The 19,119-nt window shown below is 42.8% G+C and overlaps 1 protein-coding gene across 3 annotated transcripts in view; it reads right to left on the bottom strand.

Moving 5' to 3' along the window:
• Positions 1 to 19,119, bottom strand: part of DENND2C (DENN domain containing 2C) — a 388,745-nt gene that overhangs the window by 11,270 nt on the left and 358,356 nt on the right. For all 3 annotated transcript variants that reach the window (XM_086923286.1, XM_086923287.1, XM_086923288.1), the window contains exons 14-17: positions 16,419 to 16,596; positions 9,293 to 9,334; positions 6,835 to 6,940; positions 5,156 to 5,392 (exon numbers count right to left, since the gene is read on the bottom strand). In XM_086923286.1, coding sequence (XP_086779412.1) covers positions 5,156 to 5,392; positions 6,835 to 6,940; positions 9,293 to 9,334; positions 16,419 to 16,596 — 563 coding nt within the window. The remainder of the gene's footprint in view (positions 1 to 5,155; positions 5,393 to 6,834; positions 6,941 to 9,292; positions 9,335 to 16,418; positions 16,597 to 19,119) is intronic.

Raw genomic sequence — 19,119 nt, 5'->3', positions numbered from 1 at the left:
AAATTTAGCAGCACTTAATATTGACTTTTGGTGTCTTGAAGGATAAAGGTTCCTTGTGTATAGCTAATCACAAATTAGAGTAAGTATCAGAATGTAGATATTTAGGCATAATATTTCAATAAAAGATGACATGGAATCTCTTTATGAAAACCAGGCCATGAAGTAGCCTCTTATAGTGTGATGTTAAGTATAAAGGAGAATCATTGCCCTCCGGACTTACTCAACAAAAGTTATCCATGTAACAATCTATGGCCGGAAACTGTGATCCCCAAATTTGCTGTATCTGAGGAAGATTCCATGTGGCAGAGCCTTTGGGGTTTCATCAAGGAACCAATATTCAGGTCATTTGACTGGAGTTTGATATGAAGTCAATTAGAGAACATACAATTCAAATGGTCATTACTTGACATGTTACTTTCTATAGTAGAAGTTTGGGAAGGTGAATACTCAATGACTTAAAAAAGACAAATCTGACAGTATATGGTTCCTATTTAAAGGCTTGTGATAAATGACTATATACTCTGAAAGGAAGAGAGTGTGAACTCAATTTAGGTTGTCAAGAAGTATTTAAAAGCATGGTTTACTCAAACTGATTTTAGATATGCATTTGGGAAATCTTTGTTTAATTATTGCACTACATCTAAGTGCAAAGGGAAACATCCTTTACAACTCAACTTTTACCACGCAGTACCTTTACAATGCAGGTTTTTCAACGCAAGTCATTACAACGACTTGCGCTGGGGGGCGCTCTAGGATAGGTAATAGTTTAATTTACTATCCAACACCTTCCCTACTATCCACGGGGACTTGAGTTGGAATAGTAAATTAAACTATTCACTATCCAGCACCCCCACGCAAGTCGTTGTAACGACTTGCGTTGAAAAACCTCAGTTGTAAAGGCATGCATGGTAAAAGCATGCATTGTAACAACGTACATCCAAGTGCAAAGCACCAGAAGCTGACTTCGCACATATGACAAGGCACTGTCCCATCATTGCCACATATTGGACAGCGGTCTTTGAGATTTTATCCCATATGACTTCACTGACCCTTAAACCCTCCCCCTCGTGGCACTCCCAGGTAATGTTTCGTCTTTTCCTAAAACTCTTTGCCAGTTCTCAGCCATTGCTTTGCTATTGGGGCAAACACATTTTGTCCAATCTCTACAGCCTGGCACAGGAGTATGACATTCTAGTTTTAACTAGCGAAGTTTATGCTACATTACAACCCCCCTTCACAATTATTTACAAACTCTAGAATCAGACCTTCTTAATACATCCCCTCAATCGCCTACCAAAACCGCTTCTCTCTATACCACTAGCCAAGACACAGTTGACTTAGATACCCCTCCCCCTTATTGTCCCACTCCACAGTCAGGAATGGAGCCTTCGCTCAAAGAGCTATTGATGATCTTGGCCCAGATGGGGGCTAGAGTAAGTTTCAGGTCTTTGGTCAGTCTCGAGGGTAGTTGATCAAAGGAGTGTGACGAGGGATTAGCGGTGGCAATTAGATCGCCTATCGCCTCAATTAGGATGGGTTGGAAGGAAGACCAGCGAGTGGCTGCGGTTGTTGGTCTTGAGTGGGTAGAAGCAGTGGGGAGCAACTCTATGAGGGTGGAGGGCGTGTCGCTGAAAGATCGGTCAATTGAGGCAATTTTTTTGTTGAAGAAGTTAGCAAAGTCATCGCATTGGGCTTTGGACGCTGTTAAGCTGTCTGTCATAGGAATGGAGGTTTGGTTCTTGGTGATATTGAAGAGTTCTTTGGGGCGGTTTTTAGCCTTGTCTAGAGCAAATCTGAAGAAGGATGACTTTTTGTTCTTGATATGATTAAGGTAGGTTTTGCGAGCTGCCTTGAGTTGGTCCCGGATGTGTCCAGTGGGGTTGTTCCTCCAGGATCTTTCCATGGCTCTTAGGAGTCTATGCTCATCGTTGATGTCAGTGGAGAATCAGGACCTGGAGGGAATGCTTCTGGGTTTGCCCTTCACACTCATAGAGTTGCTCCCCACTGCTTCTACCCACTCAAGACCAACAACCGCAGCCACTCGCTGGTCTTCCTTCCAACCCATCCTAATTGAAGCGATAAGCGATCTCATTGCCACCGCTAATCCCTCGTCACACTCGCTTGATCAACTACCCTCGAGACTGACCGAAGGCCTGAAACTTACTCTAGCCCCCATCTGGGTCAAAATCATCAACAGCTCTTTGAGCGATGGCTCCATTCCTGACTGCCTTAAACTAGGTCAAGTCACGCCACTTCTAAAAAAAAACGGCCTCGACCCTAAGGTCATGAATAACTTCAGACCAGTTTCGAACCTTCCGCTCTTATCGAAAATTATGGAAAAATGTGTGCTGTCTCAGCTAACCCATCACCTAGAGATCTTGAATCTTCTTGACCCACACCATTCAGGGTTCAGAAAGGGCTGCAGCACAGAAACCGCAATCCTCAATGTGATGGATGACCTACACAGGTCACTCGACTCCAACCATTGTAGCCTCCTCATCCTCCTAGACCTCTCGGCGGCGTTTGACACAGTGGATCATACCCTACTACTCAATGTCCTCCAGAAGAGAGCGGGATTGGAAAAGACAGTTCTCAAGTGGTTCGCCTCCTTTCTCAACAACCGCACACAAATAATCAAAATTAAAAGCTTGAATCGGACCCCCTCCCCATTACTAGAGGAGTCCCACAGGGGTCAGTACTCTCTCCACAACTTTTCAACATCTACATGGAGCCCCTCACTACAATTCTAAGTAACTTCAACATCCCCTTTCACCTCTATGCGGACGACACACAACTCTACCTGAAAACCACATCGATCACAGACATACACAGACTAAATGGCACACTCACAGAGGTCCAACATTGGCTTTCATCCAACCACCTCAAACTTAATGAAGAAAAGACAGAAGTGCTCCTCATATCAAACAAAGTTGAAAATCCCCAAATTCTTGAATGGCTCAAAGCCTTAAACGCCCTCAATGTTCTTCTTGTACCTACAACCTCCATCAAATCACTAGGGATCACTCTGGACCCCAAACTGGACATGAAGGAACACATCTCTAAAACTGCCAAAAGTGCTTTCCTTAACCTGAAACTTCTCTACAAACTGAAACCCTTCCTCCCCTCGAAGGACCTGAAACAGGCCACTCAGGCACTGGTACTCTCCAAGATTGACTATGGCCTTGCTACTCTGACTGGAACAGCCAAATCTCACTTGGGTCCTCTGACTGCCACCCTAAATGCAGCAGCAAGAATGGTCACAGGAACTAAGAAATATGAGCACATCACTCCGGCTCTCAAGGATCTGAGATGGGTTCCTATTAACCTACGAGCCAGCTTCCGCACAGCTTGCCTTGCACACAAAGCCCTGCACACACGAAAACCGGAATATCTGGCCAACAAACTCAATAGAGCTCAGTCAATAGAGCTCAGTCTAGGAACCTCAGAAGCTCCAACACGCTACTACTCATTCCCCTGAAATCACAGAAACGTAAAACATCTAACAGGTTTTGCGGGTAATGCTCCCAAGATATGGAACTCCATCCCCCCTCCATCAGGATGACCGCCTCCTTCCCGAAATTCAAGATACTACTCAAAGCCCTCTTTCTTGAGCGGGCTGGATCTTAACGAGAATCCCTCGTCTGACTTTGATAGATCACTATCTCCATGGTGACTTTGATAGATCACTATTTCCATGGTCCCAGAGAGAGCCGGACGACTCTCCCTTGATCTCCGCCATGTTGTGCGCCCTTGCTGGTACTGTATGGACGTTTACTTCCCCATGTTCTCCCTGACCTGCTTTCGACCTACTTGTCTTATTGATGCTTATTTGTATTCGATGTGAATCGCTCTGATACCTTTGGGTCCAGCTGGCGCTATACAAAACTTAAATAAATAAATAAATAAATATTGTTTTGATGTTTTTAAAGACATGCAAGTATTAATAATGCTGATATATTGATATGTGTAATGTTCGGACTTCTCTTTTTACCAGAAATTAATAAAGTGTTAAAAAAAGATATGTATTGCACTGTAGGGGTAATTTTTTGCCATGAATGACTCCATTCTACTTATATCACTTATAACTATTTAAGCTTGTACAATGTTTGGAATTAATGGAAGGAGATTCCATATTGCTATAAATAATCAGGTGTGTGTTTGAATGGCTTGGATCACCTAAGTAATAGATAAACCATGCCTATTAGATCTTGCACAAATGGAGGAAGAAGAATGATAGATTTCTTTATGAACCTGCACTGAAAGCTTTCATTGTGTACCCAAACACTGGTGTATATTTAAGTCTGTTGTTCAATTGTATCAAATCTTTGTTACATTGTATTAGATAATAGTGCATAATCTCAACAGTTTTCTTTGTTTTAAATAGAAATAAACATAACAATGTTTTTTAGAATTTTCGCAGTACTCTTTAATAAAAAAGACACCAAACTTAGCTCTATATGTGAGATATGATTAATTAATTAATTTTTACTACATTGTAATATCATATATTTTTGTATATCCTTAAAGTTATAACAAAGAAGAAAATGGCCAGCTAGTCAGAGGCTCATTGAATGAGTGCTGGTCCCTACATGTAAATTCAATTCTCTTAAATCATGGCCACTGGATTTATGAGGCAGAGGAGGACCAATTTATATAGCAGGTTTGACTAAATTATACAGCGAGAAAAGGCTCGTGGTAACACTGTCTGGGAACAGATTTCACCAATTTAACACACCCAATAAGCAACTGAAAGATGACCAGGCAACCTTTATAAAGGACCTTGCATGTGTTTAGTAAATCTTGATCCATTTGAGATGGAAACAATTTTTTGTGTAAAATCTGCAAACAGATGATGTATTATGTGGCAAATATGGCAAATCCTTCATTATTAGTCAAATGCAGTGGTCACAGAATTGCATAATTCCAGTGACCCTGTGAATAACCTGATTTTCCTCAGAAAATCCTAGTTCTGGCAAGCAAAATAATATGGTGTTGTTCTGTTCAATCTGGCTGCTATGTTCACAATTGCATTTTTCTGTTGGTTTACTCTCAGTGTTAACAGTGTGCAAACGCACTAAAACACAAAAATGTACAACTTATTTGAAATATTTAAGCCTCATTTCTATATTACATTTGCAATAGTAAAATGATGTACCTTTAACTCCGCTTTTCCGAAGCTCCCGGTCCTGGGTGAACCCAGCAAACATCTGAGTTTCCATGAACATATCTAAGAACTGCCGAACACTGCGTGATGTGTGGGATTTGCGAAATGAGTCTCGCTGGAAGATTCGCTCTCCTTTCTCATTGACATACATGTGCAAAGAGTAATGCCCAACAATCTCCACGAAGAAGCGAACAAATGCCTCAGAAACCAGGGAGTTCAGCGTTACATCTTTATGAAAGAAAAAAGTAAGATTGAAAATGCTACACTTTACTGATATTACATTGTACAAATTTGTATATTTGCAGTTTCTCAACAAATCGTTTAATCTTTATTTTAAACTGTACTTAAAAAGAGACCTACCCGCTTCCAATTAAAAAAAGAGAAAAGATTTTCATTAAAAAAAATGGAAACATACTTATAGCAACACATTTGAATGAAAGATCAAAGCAAATTAAATTTATTTTTATAAACATTTCCTCTTTCGACTTTCATACCTAAAATGCTGTGGGTATGATGGGCAAAAAGAGATCCTATGGAATGTTCACAGGGGAATTGCTAATGGAAGAGATTCATTCAAGAATTATGCCCTTCACATTTTTGTTCATCTAGGGGAGGCACACTATCTCTGACTTGTAAGTCCAGATTTCGACCCTGTGCGCACTGCGCCACATGACTTAAGTTGCACTTCAGATATACGGCCCAGTAAGGCTTATACTGTTCTTGAGTTCCTTGAGTGGAGGAGACCTGATCTGGCACTATGAGCTAGACAGTTCTTTTTGGAGCAGGAATGTATATGATTTGCACATGGCTGGTCCCAGTCTAGAGTAACATGATGGGCAAAAAAATATTGGACAGGAATTGTAGAAATGTACTCAAGCGTTCCTCACACCACTTTTTAGTTTATCTTTGTGGGTCTGTCAACATTTACAGACCTGATAAAAAAGATGTTTCATGACTCAAATATATTTGGGCAGTTCTTTAATAAAACTCTGGCCACAGGTGTCCATAAAATCCTACGTAAAGAAGCATCAAGGTGTCCTAATATTGTAAAACAATTATATTTATAACTACTGAGTGCATATATTAAGGATTTATGTTTTGAATAACTCAGAAGAAATACAATGTAATCGGACTTCCAGCATTTGGCTCACTATAGCTTTGACAGATTTACTGTCTGCGTGTCATTTGTTGCAATGCCGAATGGGATGAAGGATTATTATCCAAGGGCAGCAATATCTGAATGGCGTCCGTATAGATGTACATTTTGGAACCTGTCTTTACAAATGCTTTGGCTAAGGTGTTCACATAGATATTAAAAAGGGGGGGAAGAGGATGAAAATTAGAGACCTGGGCAATACCACAAGTGATGCATGCTAAAGTGAACACTGTTATTACCACCTGCATCAGAATAAAGTGGCCACTCATAATGAGGGGCTAGGTGTGATTTTAAGACCATTCACAAAACATATAAAACTGATGTGTAGGTTAACCAGGAGAATATTTCATATTGCTATGAAAAGAAACTGAAAACGCAAGAATTTCTTTTCAGTATTCATTAAAATACATTTTAATTAATATAATTTACCTCAAAGCATACAAAGATAGGTTGCTTTTCGTTATGGCCAACATAAATGGCTTTTTACTTTTTGTGTATGTACAGTATAAATCACCTTCTGAAAAGTGTTGCTCGTGGAACAAGATGTCATTTCGTTGTTCCAGAATTTGCACAAGCGCTGCCTGTAGTTTGTGTGGTAAAATGCTGTCCTCGTCTGATATCTGTAAATTGAATGAAAAGAAAGATCAATTAGAATGCCTTCTTTTATATTACCTCTAACGCGTTTTTATCATAAGTGCCTTCTTCATTGGAACATGTCTCCTCTTATCTCACAAAAGTAATGCCCGTGATAGTTTTGGGATTTTTAATCTCTGATACAGAAAAGGAATAAATAGGGATAGTGCTGTGTTGATTTGATTTGATTTAAGATTTATAAAGCGCCTGAATCATCCCCAAGGGATATCTCCGCAGTCGCGAACTGCTTAGTCGGTCAAAAACATAGGAATAAGTTAGAACAATAGAGTCTTCAGAAGCCTGCGGAACTTCAGGAGGTCAGAGCATTCATGCAAATGGATTGAAAGTTGGTTCCAGAAGGTAGGGGCTAACTGGAAGAAGGCGTTGCTGTCTAGCCGAGCTTTTCTTGCAGCGTGGGGCCACAAGTAGAGATGTGGTCCCTGAGCATAGTGTCCCAAGAGGCTGATGTTTTTTTAATTTCTCTGCCAAATAACTAGGGCCCTTGCCGTTTAGGGCTTTATGCACAATGCAGCAGATCTTGAAGTGGATGCGCTTCCGTACAGGCAACCAATGCAGTCTCTGCAAGAGAAGGATTTAGGGCAGGAACAATGGAATCCAGCCGTGCAGCGGGATTTTGAACCACTTGCAATTTGTTTAGTGATGCTTCGCTGGCTGAGATCAGCAATGCACTGAAGTATTCTAGTCGACTTAATATTGGTGCCTGGATCAAGGTTTTATGAATGGACAAGGAGAGGAAGGGAAACACTCTTTGCAAAAGACCTAGTGCCTGGGAGCAAGCGCCAATGGTGGAAGAAGCCTGCTCCTTCGTTATTAGTTTCTGGTCCAGTCGGGCCCCTACGTTTTGAACGCAGTCTTGGGCTCCGGTGCAGGTCACAATTCTGTTGCCCATCAGCTCGGAGACCATCTCAAAGGAGTATCGCCAAACAACATAATTTCCGTTTTACCCGCGTTGAGCTGGAGGAAATTTTTCCTCATCCAGCTGGCAATGGCTTTCGTACATTCTGAGAGGATGGACTGGGCATTAGGATTAGGGTTGTCAAAGGATAGCAGGAGCTGCGTATCATCAGCATAGGAGATGGGTGTAAAACCTAGCTTCCTGAGTAAACCTGCCAAAGGAGCAATATAGATGTTAAATAAAGTGGGACAAAGATAGGATCCCTGAGGTACTCCTTTGGTTAGTTCTATGGTCTCAAAACGGAAGGGACCCAGATTGACAGCCTGGGTTCTGTGCATATAATAGAATTAAATGCACACGTTTTACTGTTCTCCTTAATTAGCCAATGAATCTGGAATAGGTAACAGAGTGTTGCTTGAAATCACATACCAGGTTTGGTATCTCGTGTCATGTTAATTATGATGTCTGGGAATGGCAACAGTGGCTTCACGGCAATGTATCTCATAATGTCATCTGTGATTTTGTGACCAATGTTGGGCTTGGGAAGAAGGCAATTGTACAGTGACATGCTTAACATTGTTTTCCTGGTCGTCAGTTTTTTCTTTAACATAATTAATGTGCGTTTCTACTTTCTTATTTTATTTATCATTCTACTTTATTTCATTAGTTTATTAGGAGTGGACCTGGATTTAGAAAGACAGGTATTTGTAAAGTACTGCAGTTACTATGAAAAATGTTCCCCTAGGACTAGAAAGGAACATTGTACTGTAAATAGAAGAATGATACATTCAATTTTGGGAGGAATACCGCATTGTTCATAATGGCCTGTGGGGTTAGAGGTGTCAGTGTACTGTAAACAGAGGGGAAAGCAAACAACTTTTTGCACCGATGTGAGCTAAAGAAGCATTTGCTTTTTTTAAGTTCCACATTCTGTTCGCTGTCAGGATACGTGGATTTTCCTAATTGTGCACTCACAATGGTGAATAATCTGCACATTATTTTTGTTATCGTAATGTTATGGTTATTGGTAGAAACGTTGAAGTGTCATGCAGGTTTCTCTTGCAAACTCAAACATCAATAAACTTGAATGTGTAACGGTATTTTTCATGACAATTCTCGCCCACCAAAAACTTAGTACAGTTGCTCCTAGAAGGTTCCAGGCTAGGACTGGGTGAGGGACAGCCCAAATTTTGCATGCATTCTCCAAGTGCAATAACGTTTTCTAGAGCTTACTCTGGATGCCTATCAAAGTGATGACAGATTGCACTATAGACTTCACTGTAAATGCAGTTGTAATGTACAGTTTCACTAAACCAACATTCTGAGCTGAACTGTCCCCTTAATCGTATTGGAACATGGACAGATCCTACAGTTGTTGCTCTGGATATTACTTTGAAAGTCATTTACTGTTTATGTGACTCACCTGTTGCCGGAAACTGTTTCCACAAAGATCAACAATTAACACCTGGTGAACAGAAATAAATTATGGAAATTAACCACTATCTTCAAATATAAAAATAAAAGTACTTTAGAAGGAGGATATTAAACAAATGATAACCATAACCTGTAGGGATAAGAACAACTGTAAACTCAGCATGCAATAATTAATGTGGAGTTGATCTACAGCTGAACCATCCAATCGGGAAAGGACTCGGAAGTGGTCATAATTGTAAATGAAAGCCAGGCACGAAAAAGGTGTTAATACTGGGAAGACTGAGGAGGAGCAATAGTCAGCAAAAAGAGTAGGTAATGCCGTGTATTCAAACCTGATACATGCTCTATACCAAAATACCTTACCTATGGGAATGTAAAGGGTAGTGATGGCCCAAAGTAAACCCATCAGGTGGGTCAAGGTAAATGTATGTAAGCCATAGCATTGTTACGGCACTACTGCAGGCAGGTTCAGAAACTTTTTATGGAATAAGGGGACATTATGTGCAGTAATAGGTATCCGAATCAAATACAATGTGCTGAGCATAGAGGATACATTATTGGTGCACTCTCAATATTAAGCAGAAGATAATTAATTAAGTGCCATATTGTAGTAGGCAGAAAACATTAGATGACTCAATAAATTCTACATTTCTGAAAAAGATGCTATTACTAACCATACATACCTTCATGGAATATGACTACACTAAATCAATGTTTTCTGGGCAACGTCAAACCACTGTAACAGAATCTCACTGTTTTAGTATATTACGTCATTCAATGGTAGTATAGAGCAGGGAGGCATACATAAAATAGTTAGTAAAACTGAAAGGAAGCATAAAGACATGCTATCGTAGAGTACACATGAGCGACTATCTAAGAGAGACATCAGACAAAGTGATGAACAGGTTTGGAAAGGGAAGAGGACTCTAAATGAAAATGTAGTTTGGCATATTGAATGCTTGTGCTTCGCTAGGAGGAAAGACGTAACAGAATTATATACATGCTTGTTGTATGGACTGCAATAAAACATCTAAAAATAAAGAGTATGCATCACTAGGAGATAATAACTTGTAACTTTAAAATAATGGAAGATGTGATGGCTCAACTGGAATCAAATCTATCCTTAAAGATGAAGGGAAAATCCCTCGATTTTCGACACAAATCAATGCCAACCTTGTGGTTGTAATTAAAGTGAAGGACAGTCATGTCACAATCTTTTACAATGGTCAACTGTTTAGACAGAAAATTGTAATATAACCTTGAGATGCCAGTGGGGTTGACACAGAGTAAGCCACATGGGAACCTGGTTTGACATTTTATGGTCTATGACACACCCCTATCTGATTTCCAGAGGTATCAGCCTACTAGAAAAAGTGCATTTTTCTTAAAACATCCCACCTTAGTCTAAGAATCCGGCAAACCTTCCAATATAGTCCTGCTGAAATGTTACCTTCTCAGTCTGGCGAGAAAAATCCCCTTTGCCCTAGTGGACTTGCACAGGCGAAACAGCTGACGACTTGGTCCGCATTGCTGGGTCTATGCGATGCATGGCGTATTTGGCACCCACAGTTCACGCACACCTCAGCGGCTCATCATACGTAGGCGCTTATCAACACCATCTTTGTTCTGTCAACGGACTGTCTCATGATTCAAGACGTCTTGATCCTCCCCCATGGCATCTCCGACCACTGCCCGGTAATGATTCACACGGGCTCCCCTCCCGCTTCTATGCGTCAGACGTGGAGGCTAAATGCTTGGTTGCTTTAGGACAAGGAGTTCCGGAAGGTGGTGAGACAGGAACTTAAGCAATACTTTCTGTCCAACGACGGGTCCGTATCCTCCCCGGGCACCCTGTGGGAGGCTGGCAAGGCTAGGATTAGGGGGGTCGCCAAGGGCCATGTCAAACTCCAGCGGCAAGATCAAGTGGAGCAAATTACCTCACTGGAGGCGCAGGCTTTGCGCCTTGAGTGTGCCTCCGTCCGAACCCCCGGATGCATCCGAGGTGAGACTTCTTGCCCACCTCCGTTCGGAGATTGTGACTGGAAGCAGCCAAACTCCTCTGGCGCTCAGCCACGGCCAGGGTGTATGGTTGGGGCGACAAAAATGGCTCACTCCTCCACCGCTTAGCCACATACCATAGGACAAACCCCATGTTCCCTGAAATCATGGCACAGGATGGTTCGGAGTGCCGCTCCCCAGCGGAGATGGCCGTGCCTTTGCTTCATATTACCGCCAATGATATGAGGCTAGAACTCCAACCCTCTCTCTCACAGGTCTACTGGAGGCCGGGAACGGCCACTTTCCTCACCTGGGCCCCTTCATTCAGGAAGATCTAGACCGCCACATCACCCATGAAGAAATTGGGGAGGCGATTACCTTCATCTCCTCCGGCAATCCGCCAGGCCCAGACGACCTCCCTCAAAAATACTACACTTACTACCGGGAAACCCTCACCCCTCATCTTGCGGAATTGTTTCGGGAGGCTGTTGAGAATGGTTCCTTTCCCGAAGAGATGGACATGGCCACCATTGTGGTTCTTCCCAAGTCCCAGTCGCCCTTGCCACGATGTGCGGATTTCCGCCCTATCTCCCTCATCAATACTGATGTAAAACTGTTTGCCACGGTCCTCGCCCAGTGGCTCAAACCCCATTTATCTGTACTGGTTCACCCCAACCATTGCGGGTTCATGCCCTTACGTGGTACCCGGCACTGCCTCCGTAGACTGCAATTGGCCTTGGCCCACCGCCACCTGCTCACCCCATACCTTGCGATTCTTCTTGTAGACTTTGAGAAGGCTTTTGATTCGGTGGACTGGGGATTTTTGGAGGACGTCCTTCACGAGATGGGATGTCCCCGCTTTAGTGCCATGGTTAGGGTTCTTTACGCCCATCCACAGGCTCGTGTCCTGGTGAATGGGGTTCTGTTGGAGCCCTTCTCAGTCTGCAGGGGAATGAGGCAGGGTTGTCCTCTTCCCCCCTAGCTCTTCACTCTGGTGACGGAGCCCTCGGCATCCTTGATACGATTGTGCGAGCACATGCAGGGATGGAATTGGCCCAACATCGAAACTGACAAAATCGCCCTTTATGTGGATGATGTCCTCATCTATTTAGCAGTTCCTGCCCGTTCAGACCCCCACTGTCTCTGCATCCTGCACTCCTTCGAACGGGCCTCTGGCCTCCGGCTGAACCCCGACAAATCGGTCCTAGCTCCCCTCCACCTTTCCCAAAAATGCTTTGAATTGCAGTCCACCATACCACTTCACCGTCAATCATTTAAATACCTGGGGATATGGATGACTCTACTCCCTGAGCTTAGCTGGGTCCTCAACGTCACTCCCCTGGTGAGATGGGCTAAGGCGGGAAGTGGCAAACACTGCCCCTGAACCCAATGGGGAGGGTCGCCCTCTTTAAAATGATGGTTATCCTCCTGTTCCTCTACGTTCTTCAAAATACCCCCCTATGCTTCCCCAGAAATGGTTTTGCTAATTGGATAGCATGGCCAATAGGTTCCTTTGGGGTAAAGGTAGGGCCCGACTGGTACTGAATGTTTGTAGGATCAACTCGTTTGACAGGGGTCTGGGAATGACTCACCTACATTTGTAGTACCTTGCCACGCGCCTAATCTCTATACATAATTGGTTGAACAGGGGGTGGCTTACTGGCTTGAATTGGGGGAATTGGGCCTAACCAAGGTTCAGTCTAAGCTGTATGGGGCTCCTATCCCTTCCCACTTACCAGAGGTGACGAGCTCCAAGTTACTGGCCTGGCGGGTCGCACTGCAACACACCAAGTGGACACACACACTGACCCAGTGTACACCCCTGTGGCAGAGGACTTGGATCAAAGAGGTTAATGGGCTGCATGGTTTCCGGGCTTGGGACCTTATAGGAGTCTCACAACTAGGCGATGTATGGGTGAGGGATCACATGCGTTCCTTCAGAGAACTTCAAAGTAGATACTCCCTGCATCCGTCGCAGTTCTACTGGTACCTGCAACTGCAACATGCTCTCCATACGCACCTCACAACAGGTACACGGCTTCCTGACCATGGCACGCCTGAAGCACAGATTAGGTTGGGGGACCTAGGGAAGGGTGGCATCTCATGCATCTACCACACACCGATCAATAATTCCCCTGGTTCCCTGAATTGATTACAAACTCATTGGGAGGAATGGGTGGGTACCCTGGAGGAGGAGGATTGGCACGACACCCTTATGGCCCCTAGCACGGTCACCGCCTCCACCCGGCTACGTTTGGTACAACTCAACTATTTACTTGCAGCCTACCTCACCCCGGTGCACCTTCACCGAGCAGGATGTAGCCCGACCTCCGCCTGTACTAGGTGCGGTCACGATTCAGCTGATTTTCTTCACATGGTGTGGGCATGCCCCCGCTTGATGCGGTTCTGGGAGGAAATTGAGGAGGAACTCACAGAGATATTGGGGTGGGAGGTTCCCCACAATCCAAAGCACACAATCCTGGGTATTACTGGCGGGTTGGATGGGTCTAGGAACGAGAAGATGTTTTTCACTACAGCAATGGTAGTAGCCAAAAAGGACACCGCGGCCTCCTGGAAATGCACCAACCCCCCGAGTGTTGGACGCTGGCGGACTGGGGTGGATTGGTGTGCCACGCAAGAAAAAATCATGTATGAGGCACACGGGTCTCCAAATCCATGTTACCTTGCATTTATTTGTGTCTGTAAATGGGGTAGCACAAAACCTTGTATGTACTCCTGGACGTTCATGGTGTTGTGATGGCTGGCTGGTGTCTTCTGTCAAATTATTAAAATCAATAAAGATGTGTTTATCAAACAGAAAAATCCCCTTTGCTGTGGAGGAAGGCTGTGTGGAGCAATGAAGTGTTGTGGATGGTCGTAACTGTGGCGTAAAACTCCTGTTGTCATCGTGACCTGTCAGGCTGGAGCTTCACGGTGGCACTCCCCTGGAGCAGTTGATGCTGTAGCTCAAAGAGTCCGACTGATGAAACGTTGCATTGGCCGAGTAAGCAACAAGGTTTTGCCACCAAGTGGCCCATAGGCGGTTGTGAAGAGCTCAAAAACTTCAATTCAGCTCCACTGAGACTACACGAAGGGTTCAGAACTTGATGGGCACCATTGGGGGTCAGAGGTGTACTCCAGCTGGATCAGGGTGTGAGTTTAGGAGGTTGGGAGTCTATTATGTCACTGTGTCTCTGAACAGTAGGCCAGCAGACTAGCCTTTGAAGTTTTGAAGTCACTCTGGGAGTCCTGGGTTAAGATGCAGGTCCAATCTCTCTGTCTCAGGCAGGAGATCATCAGGGCAGCTATCCAGCAAGCCAGTAGTCCAGCAAGTCAGCAGACCAGCAGAGTGGCAGTCTTTCCACTGCACAGCAGTTCTTCTTCAGCCCGTCTCCAGAGGTCCTGAAGTATACTGAAGAGTTGGTGTCTGAGGTCCGATATTTATACCAGGTGCCTCCTTTAAAGTGGGAGATGCATCCCCTGCACTGGCTTCAGACTAGCTACAGGGGTTATGCAGCCCTTTGTGTGGGGGCAGGACACAGCCTTTTCAAGTATAAATAGGGCTGTGGCCAGCTCTGCCTTCCCATCTTGCCACTGATGGCCCAAACAGGCTCACCTAAGCTCTCTATTGTGTGTGGCTCTCTAGAAAGAATAGTCATGTGACCTAGAGACAGGCTACAGGCACTAAATGGCTAAGGCAGGAAAATGCCAACTCTCTAATAGTGCCATTTCTAAAATTGAAATTTAAAACCTGACTTTACCATAAGAGAGGATTTTTCATTACAATTCCAAAGATACCAAATACAAACTGGTTACCGGTTCCTATTTGGAAGTCACAGCTTAACAAATGTAATAAGGTAACTCCATTGTTATCCTGTGGGAGAGGTAGGCCTTCCAGCAGTGAAAAACAAATGTTTTTCACTACCAGGATAAACTTAAAAGTAAAACTTAAAAGAGATGTTCAGCTTTTTAACTACAGTGCATCCTTCCCTATTGCCTTTTCAGGGCCTACCCTAGGGGTGACTTAAATGTATTAAAAAGAAAGGTTTGGGACTGACCAGAGGCGTGTCTTGCCAAGAGAAATGACAGTTAACATCACACAGAGGCTGCAATCGTAGGCCTGAAACATGTTTAAATGGCTCCTTAAGTGGGTGGCACAATGAGTGCAGTAGATCCAGTAGTAGCATTTAATTTACAGTTCCTGTGCCACTTTACTAGGGCCATACAAGGAAATTAGATATGCCATTTGTGTATGAGCCAATTCTACCAGATTTTATGGTGAGAACCCAAGCACTTTAGAAAGGGTTGAAATCAAATTTTAAATGTGGTATTAATAGTTTATATCTGTTTTTTATAATAGCACGTGAAGGTAATATATTTTATGCATTGGAAAATTTTAATGGTTTTAATTAACTACACAATAAAGAATTTCATTTCAAATGGTTAGCAGTGGTAAAGTGTACAGAGTCCTAAATGAAAGCAGCGAAACAAGAGGGTTGAAGGCAAAAAGTTAGGGGGGAAATCATGCCAAGGATGCCATGTCTAACAGCAACTTAAAAAAACGTTTTATATTATTCTATTTTGTATGCATAGTTTTATAAGGAACAAAAATAGCCATAACTCAGAACTTCGCCAATAGCAATAATAAAAACAAAAACAGAATTGTATAGGGAGGTAACCTGGATATTGGCTAGCATGCTGAACAGGACAAAATGAACAATTTAATTGAAGCTGTAGAAGTAATAGTGGAGCATTTGGTACAACTTAAACGGAAGGCATGTCATTTATATGATTTGTGTAAAGTTTTACATGTATGATGTAAGGATGCTTCACAGTTCTGTAAGTGCTTTCACATAACATAAAACAGAATTATTGGGGAAGGGGTATGGCATAACATTCACAAGCATTTTGGGCATGGCTATTCAGTAAGCAGTCATGCCATTAGAAAGATGTGAAAGAAAGTGATCTCAAATATACGTGGGAGTCACATCTAGTTCATTATTCAGTTAATCGAAGTGGGAATCTTTAACAAGTTTAATAAGTTCAAGACAGGAACATTTGCAAGACATTTTATCAACCACCACCTGCATTCATGAATGTAGAAATGCAATTCTCACCTCTTCAATGGGCAGATCGTCAAGAAGAGTTAAGGAGCATGACAGTATTCCAATGAGAAAAGGTGTGGGTGAGCAAACAATGTCTATCATGGACGCTGGTAGGACAGGGATGTAGGTGTGCTGCCAGGTGAATGGGTAAAGCAGTGCAACCACAGCATGACCACATTTTGACAAGGTGCTGGAAAAAGTACAAAATTATACATAAAGTAAACAGATTTACTAAACTGATTAGTTTCATTATATTGATTGATGCTGCTCATGAAGCCAGGCAGTGAATTAAAAGGAAGGAAAATTAGAAACATTCCAAACAAAACAAATTACATCAAGCAAATACAGAGCATACTTAGAGACTTCATGTTGGTCTTAAAAGTCCTGATGTAAAATAAAAGAAGTTACTTACCTGTAACTGTAGTTCTCCAGTATTGGCATATTTCACAGATGTGCATGCTTGACTCATTCCCCAACAAAGTGTGAGTTCCACAGCACCATGATAAAGAAGTACATAACATTGCCATAGGTCATAATGGCAATGAAACATTCACTTTAATAACTCATTTAAAAAGAACTGAACTCCAGCCAGTCAGGCAAAAGCACCTTCTAGAACACTCCCCATAGAGGCTGATTCCCTCTTGTACGAAAAGTAATACTGTAACAATAAGGGGAGCCTCCACGGGTAGGAGGGTGGGTTGCATGTGTAGCTATGAAAGTTGCCAATATTGGAGAACTACAGTTACAGGTAACTAACTTATTTTCTTCTGCAGTATTGGATCTTTCATAGATTCACATGCTTAAATCAGAATAGCTAGCTGTTACAGTATTTCTACAAACATTCTCATAATATCACAATAGCCGATGGCGGGTATAAACCCATGTACAGAGATATATAAATATTAGGCAGACATATGTAGCCGAAAGAGGCTCACCTATTGCAATAGATGACTTAACACCGCCTTTCCAACAGCCGCATCAATGCGCTGTGCAGAGTCCAAGCATTCATGTTGCATGAATGTATGTGCATTTCTCTATGTCGCCTCTCAACATATCATTTCGAGAGGCACTCTTGCAAACAATGCAGTGGCGGTAGAGGCTGCTCTAGTGGAATGAGCCTTGACTTTAGTTGCCAAAAGGTCTTTCAGCTTTGGAATGACGGAACTGGATAGCAGCTGAGATTCATCAAGCTATGCTTTCCTTTTAGGGGGGGCACCTCTACAATGATTCCTATGTATTACCAACAGTTGGTCTATCTTTCAAAAATAAAGCCCTTAGTATAACAGGTTTATTCAGATGAAAACCCAAAGGGACTTTGGGGATAAACTTTGGATACGTTCTGAGTACCACAGAAGTATCTGTAAAATGCAAGAAAGGCTCATTAATTGTAAAGGCTTGCATTTCACTAACCCTTCTGGCTGTGTCAGTGCTAACAGCAATGCTACTTTCCATGACACATTTTGTGCATTGTTTCAAATGGACTCTGTATTAACTGTGACAGCATTGCATTAAGCTGCCACTTGGAGGAGGAGCCCTTATTGGAGGAAAAAGCCTGAATAGATTTTTAAGAAGCTGTTTAATGATCCAGTTAGACCATAAAAATAGTGAATTTGAAGGCCATCTATATCTTGATAGTACAACAAGGTGTGATGCATGGACAAATCACGATATTGTTGGTGGCAAGAATAGGGTGAATATTCAATTTCTGGCACCATAGACAGAAACGAATCCACTTTAATCTAAACGTTTTATTAGTGGTGTTTAATCTATGTTCTGAAAGAATGTCTCTGCAGTCTTCAGAGATATTTAGATCTGAGAACTCATAGTATTCAGGAGCCATGCAGATAAGTGAAGAGAAGTCAGGTCTGGATGAAATACCTGATCTTGGATCATCGTAAAAAAAATCCTGAATTGTTTCAACTGAATGTGGTTGGTTTCTGATAACAGGATCAGCTATGTGAGCCAATGCTGTTCAGACCACCTTGAGGCTATCACGATTACACAACACTGTTCTGCCTTCATCTTGTTGAGAAGCCTGGATATAAGAGGTAGCATTGAAAAAGTGTATGCAAAGATCTCTGACCATCTGATCAAACAGGCATTCCCCCATGACTCTCGATGTTTATTGCAACTTTCATAAAACTGTCAATCTGGTTGTCTTTTGTTGCAAAGAGACCTAATGCTGGCTTGCCCCATAGAGAGAAGATCTTGTTCAGAGCTAATTGATCAAGCTCCAATTCGTGGCAGCTGTTCTTTGTTCTGCTTAATGTGTGCGTTAAGAGGTTGCTCGTACCAGGAACATGTTCTGCCCTCAGTGTTTTTGGGTGTGTCATCACCCAGTTCCAGATCCCGGGTGCTTCTTTGAAAAGGGCTAGTGATCTTGTGCCCCCTTGTTTGCTCATGTAGTGCATGCTGGTGGTATTGTCAGTACAAACTCACTGAAGAGCCTGCTATCCTTTGTAGGACAGCTTGAAGACTTAAATAAACTGCTTTGAGTTCTACCTGATAGATGTGCATGATCTTTTGTCCCAAAGAATGCTTTCTACTTATTTGAAGGTCTTGCAAATGGCCACCCCATACCTCTCAGGAAGCATCAGTTGTTATCACGTAATCGGGAATTTTTAGGAAGGAATATTGAGCTGTAAGAGATTGTCGGCTTTTGTCCACCAGGTTAGAGCTTCTATCATGCCTGGAGTGATCGTTACCAGATCGT

This window comes from Lissotriton vulgaris, chromosome 5 (assembly GCF_964263255.1).
Source record: "Lissotriton vulgaris chromosome 5, aLisVul1.2, whole genome shotgun sequence".
In the NCBI taxonomy this organism is placed as follows: domain Eukaryota; kingdom Metazoa; phylum Chordata; class Amphibia; order Caudata; family Salamandridae; genus Lissotriton; species Lissotriton vulgaris.
This window is presented reverse-complemented; position numbering and strand designations above follow the sequence as displayed.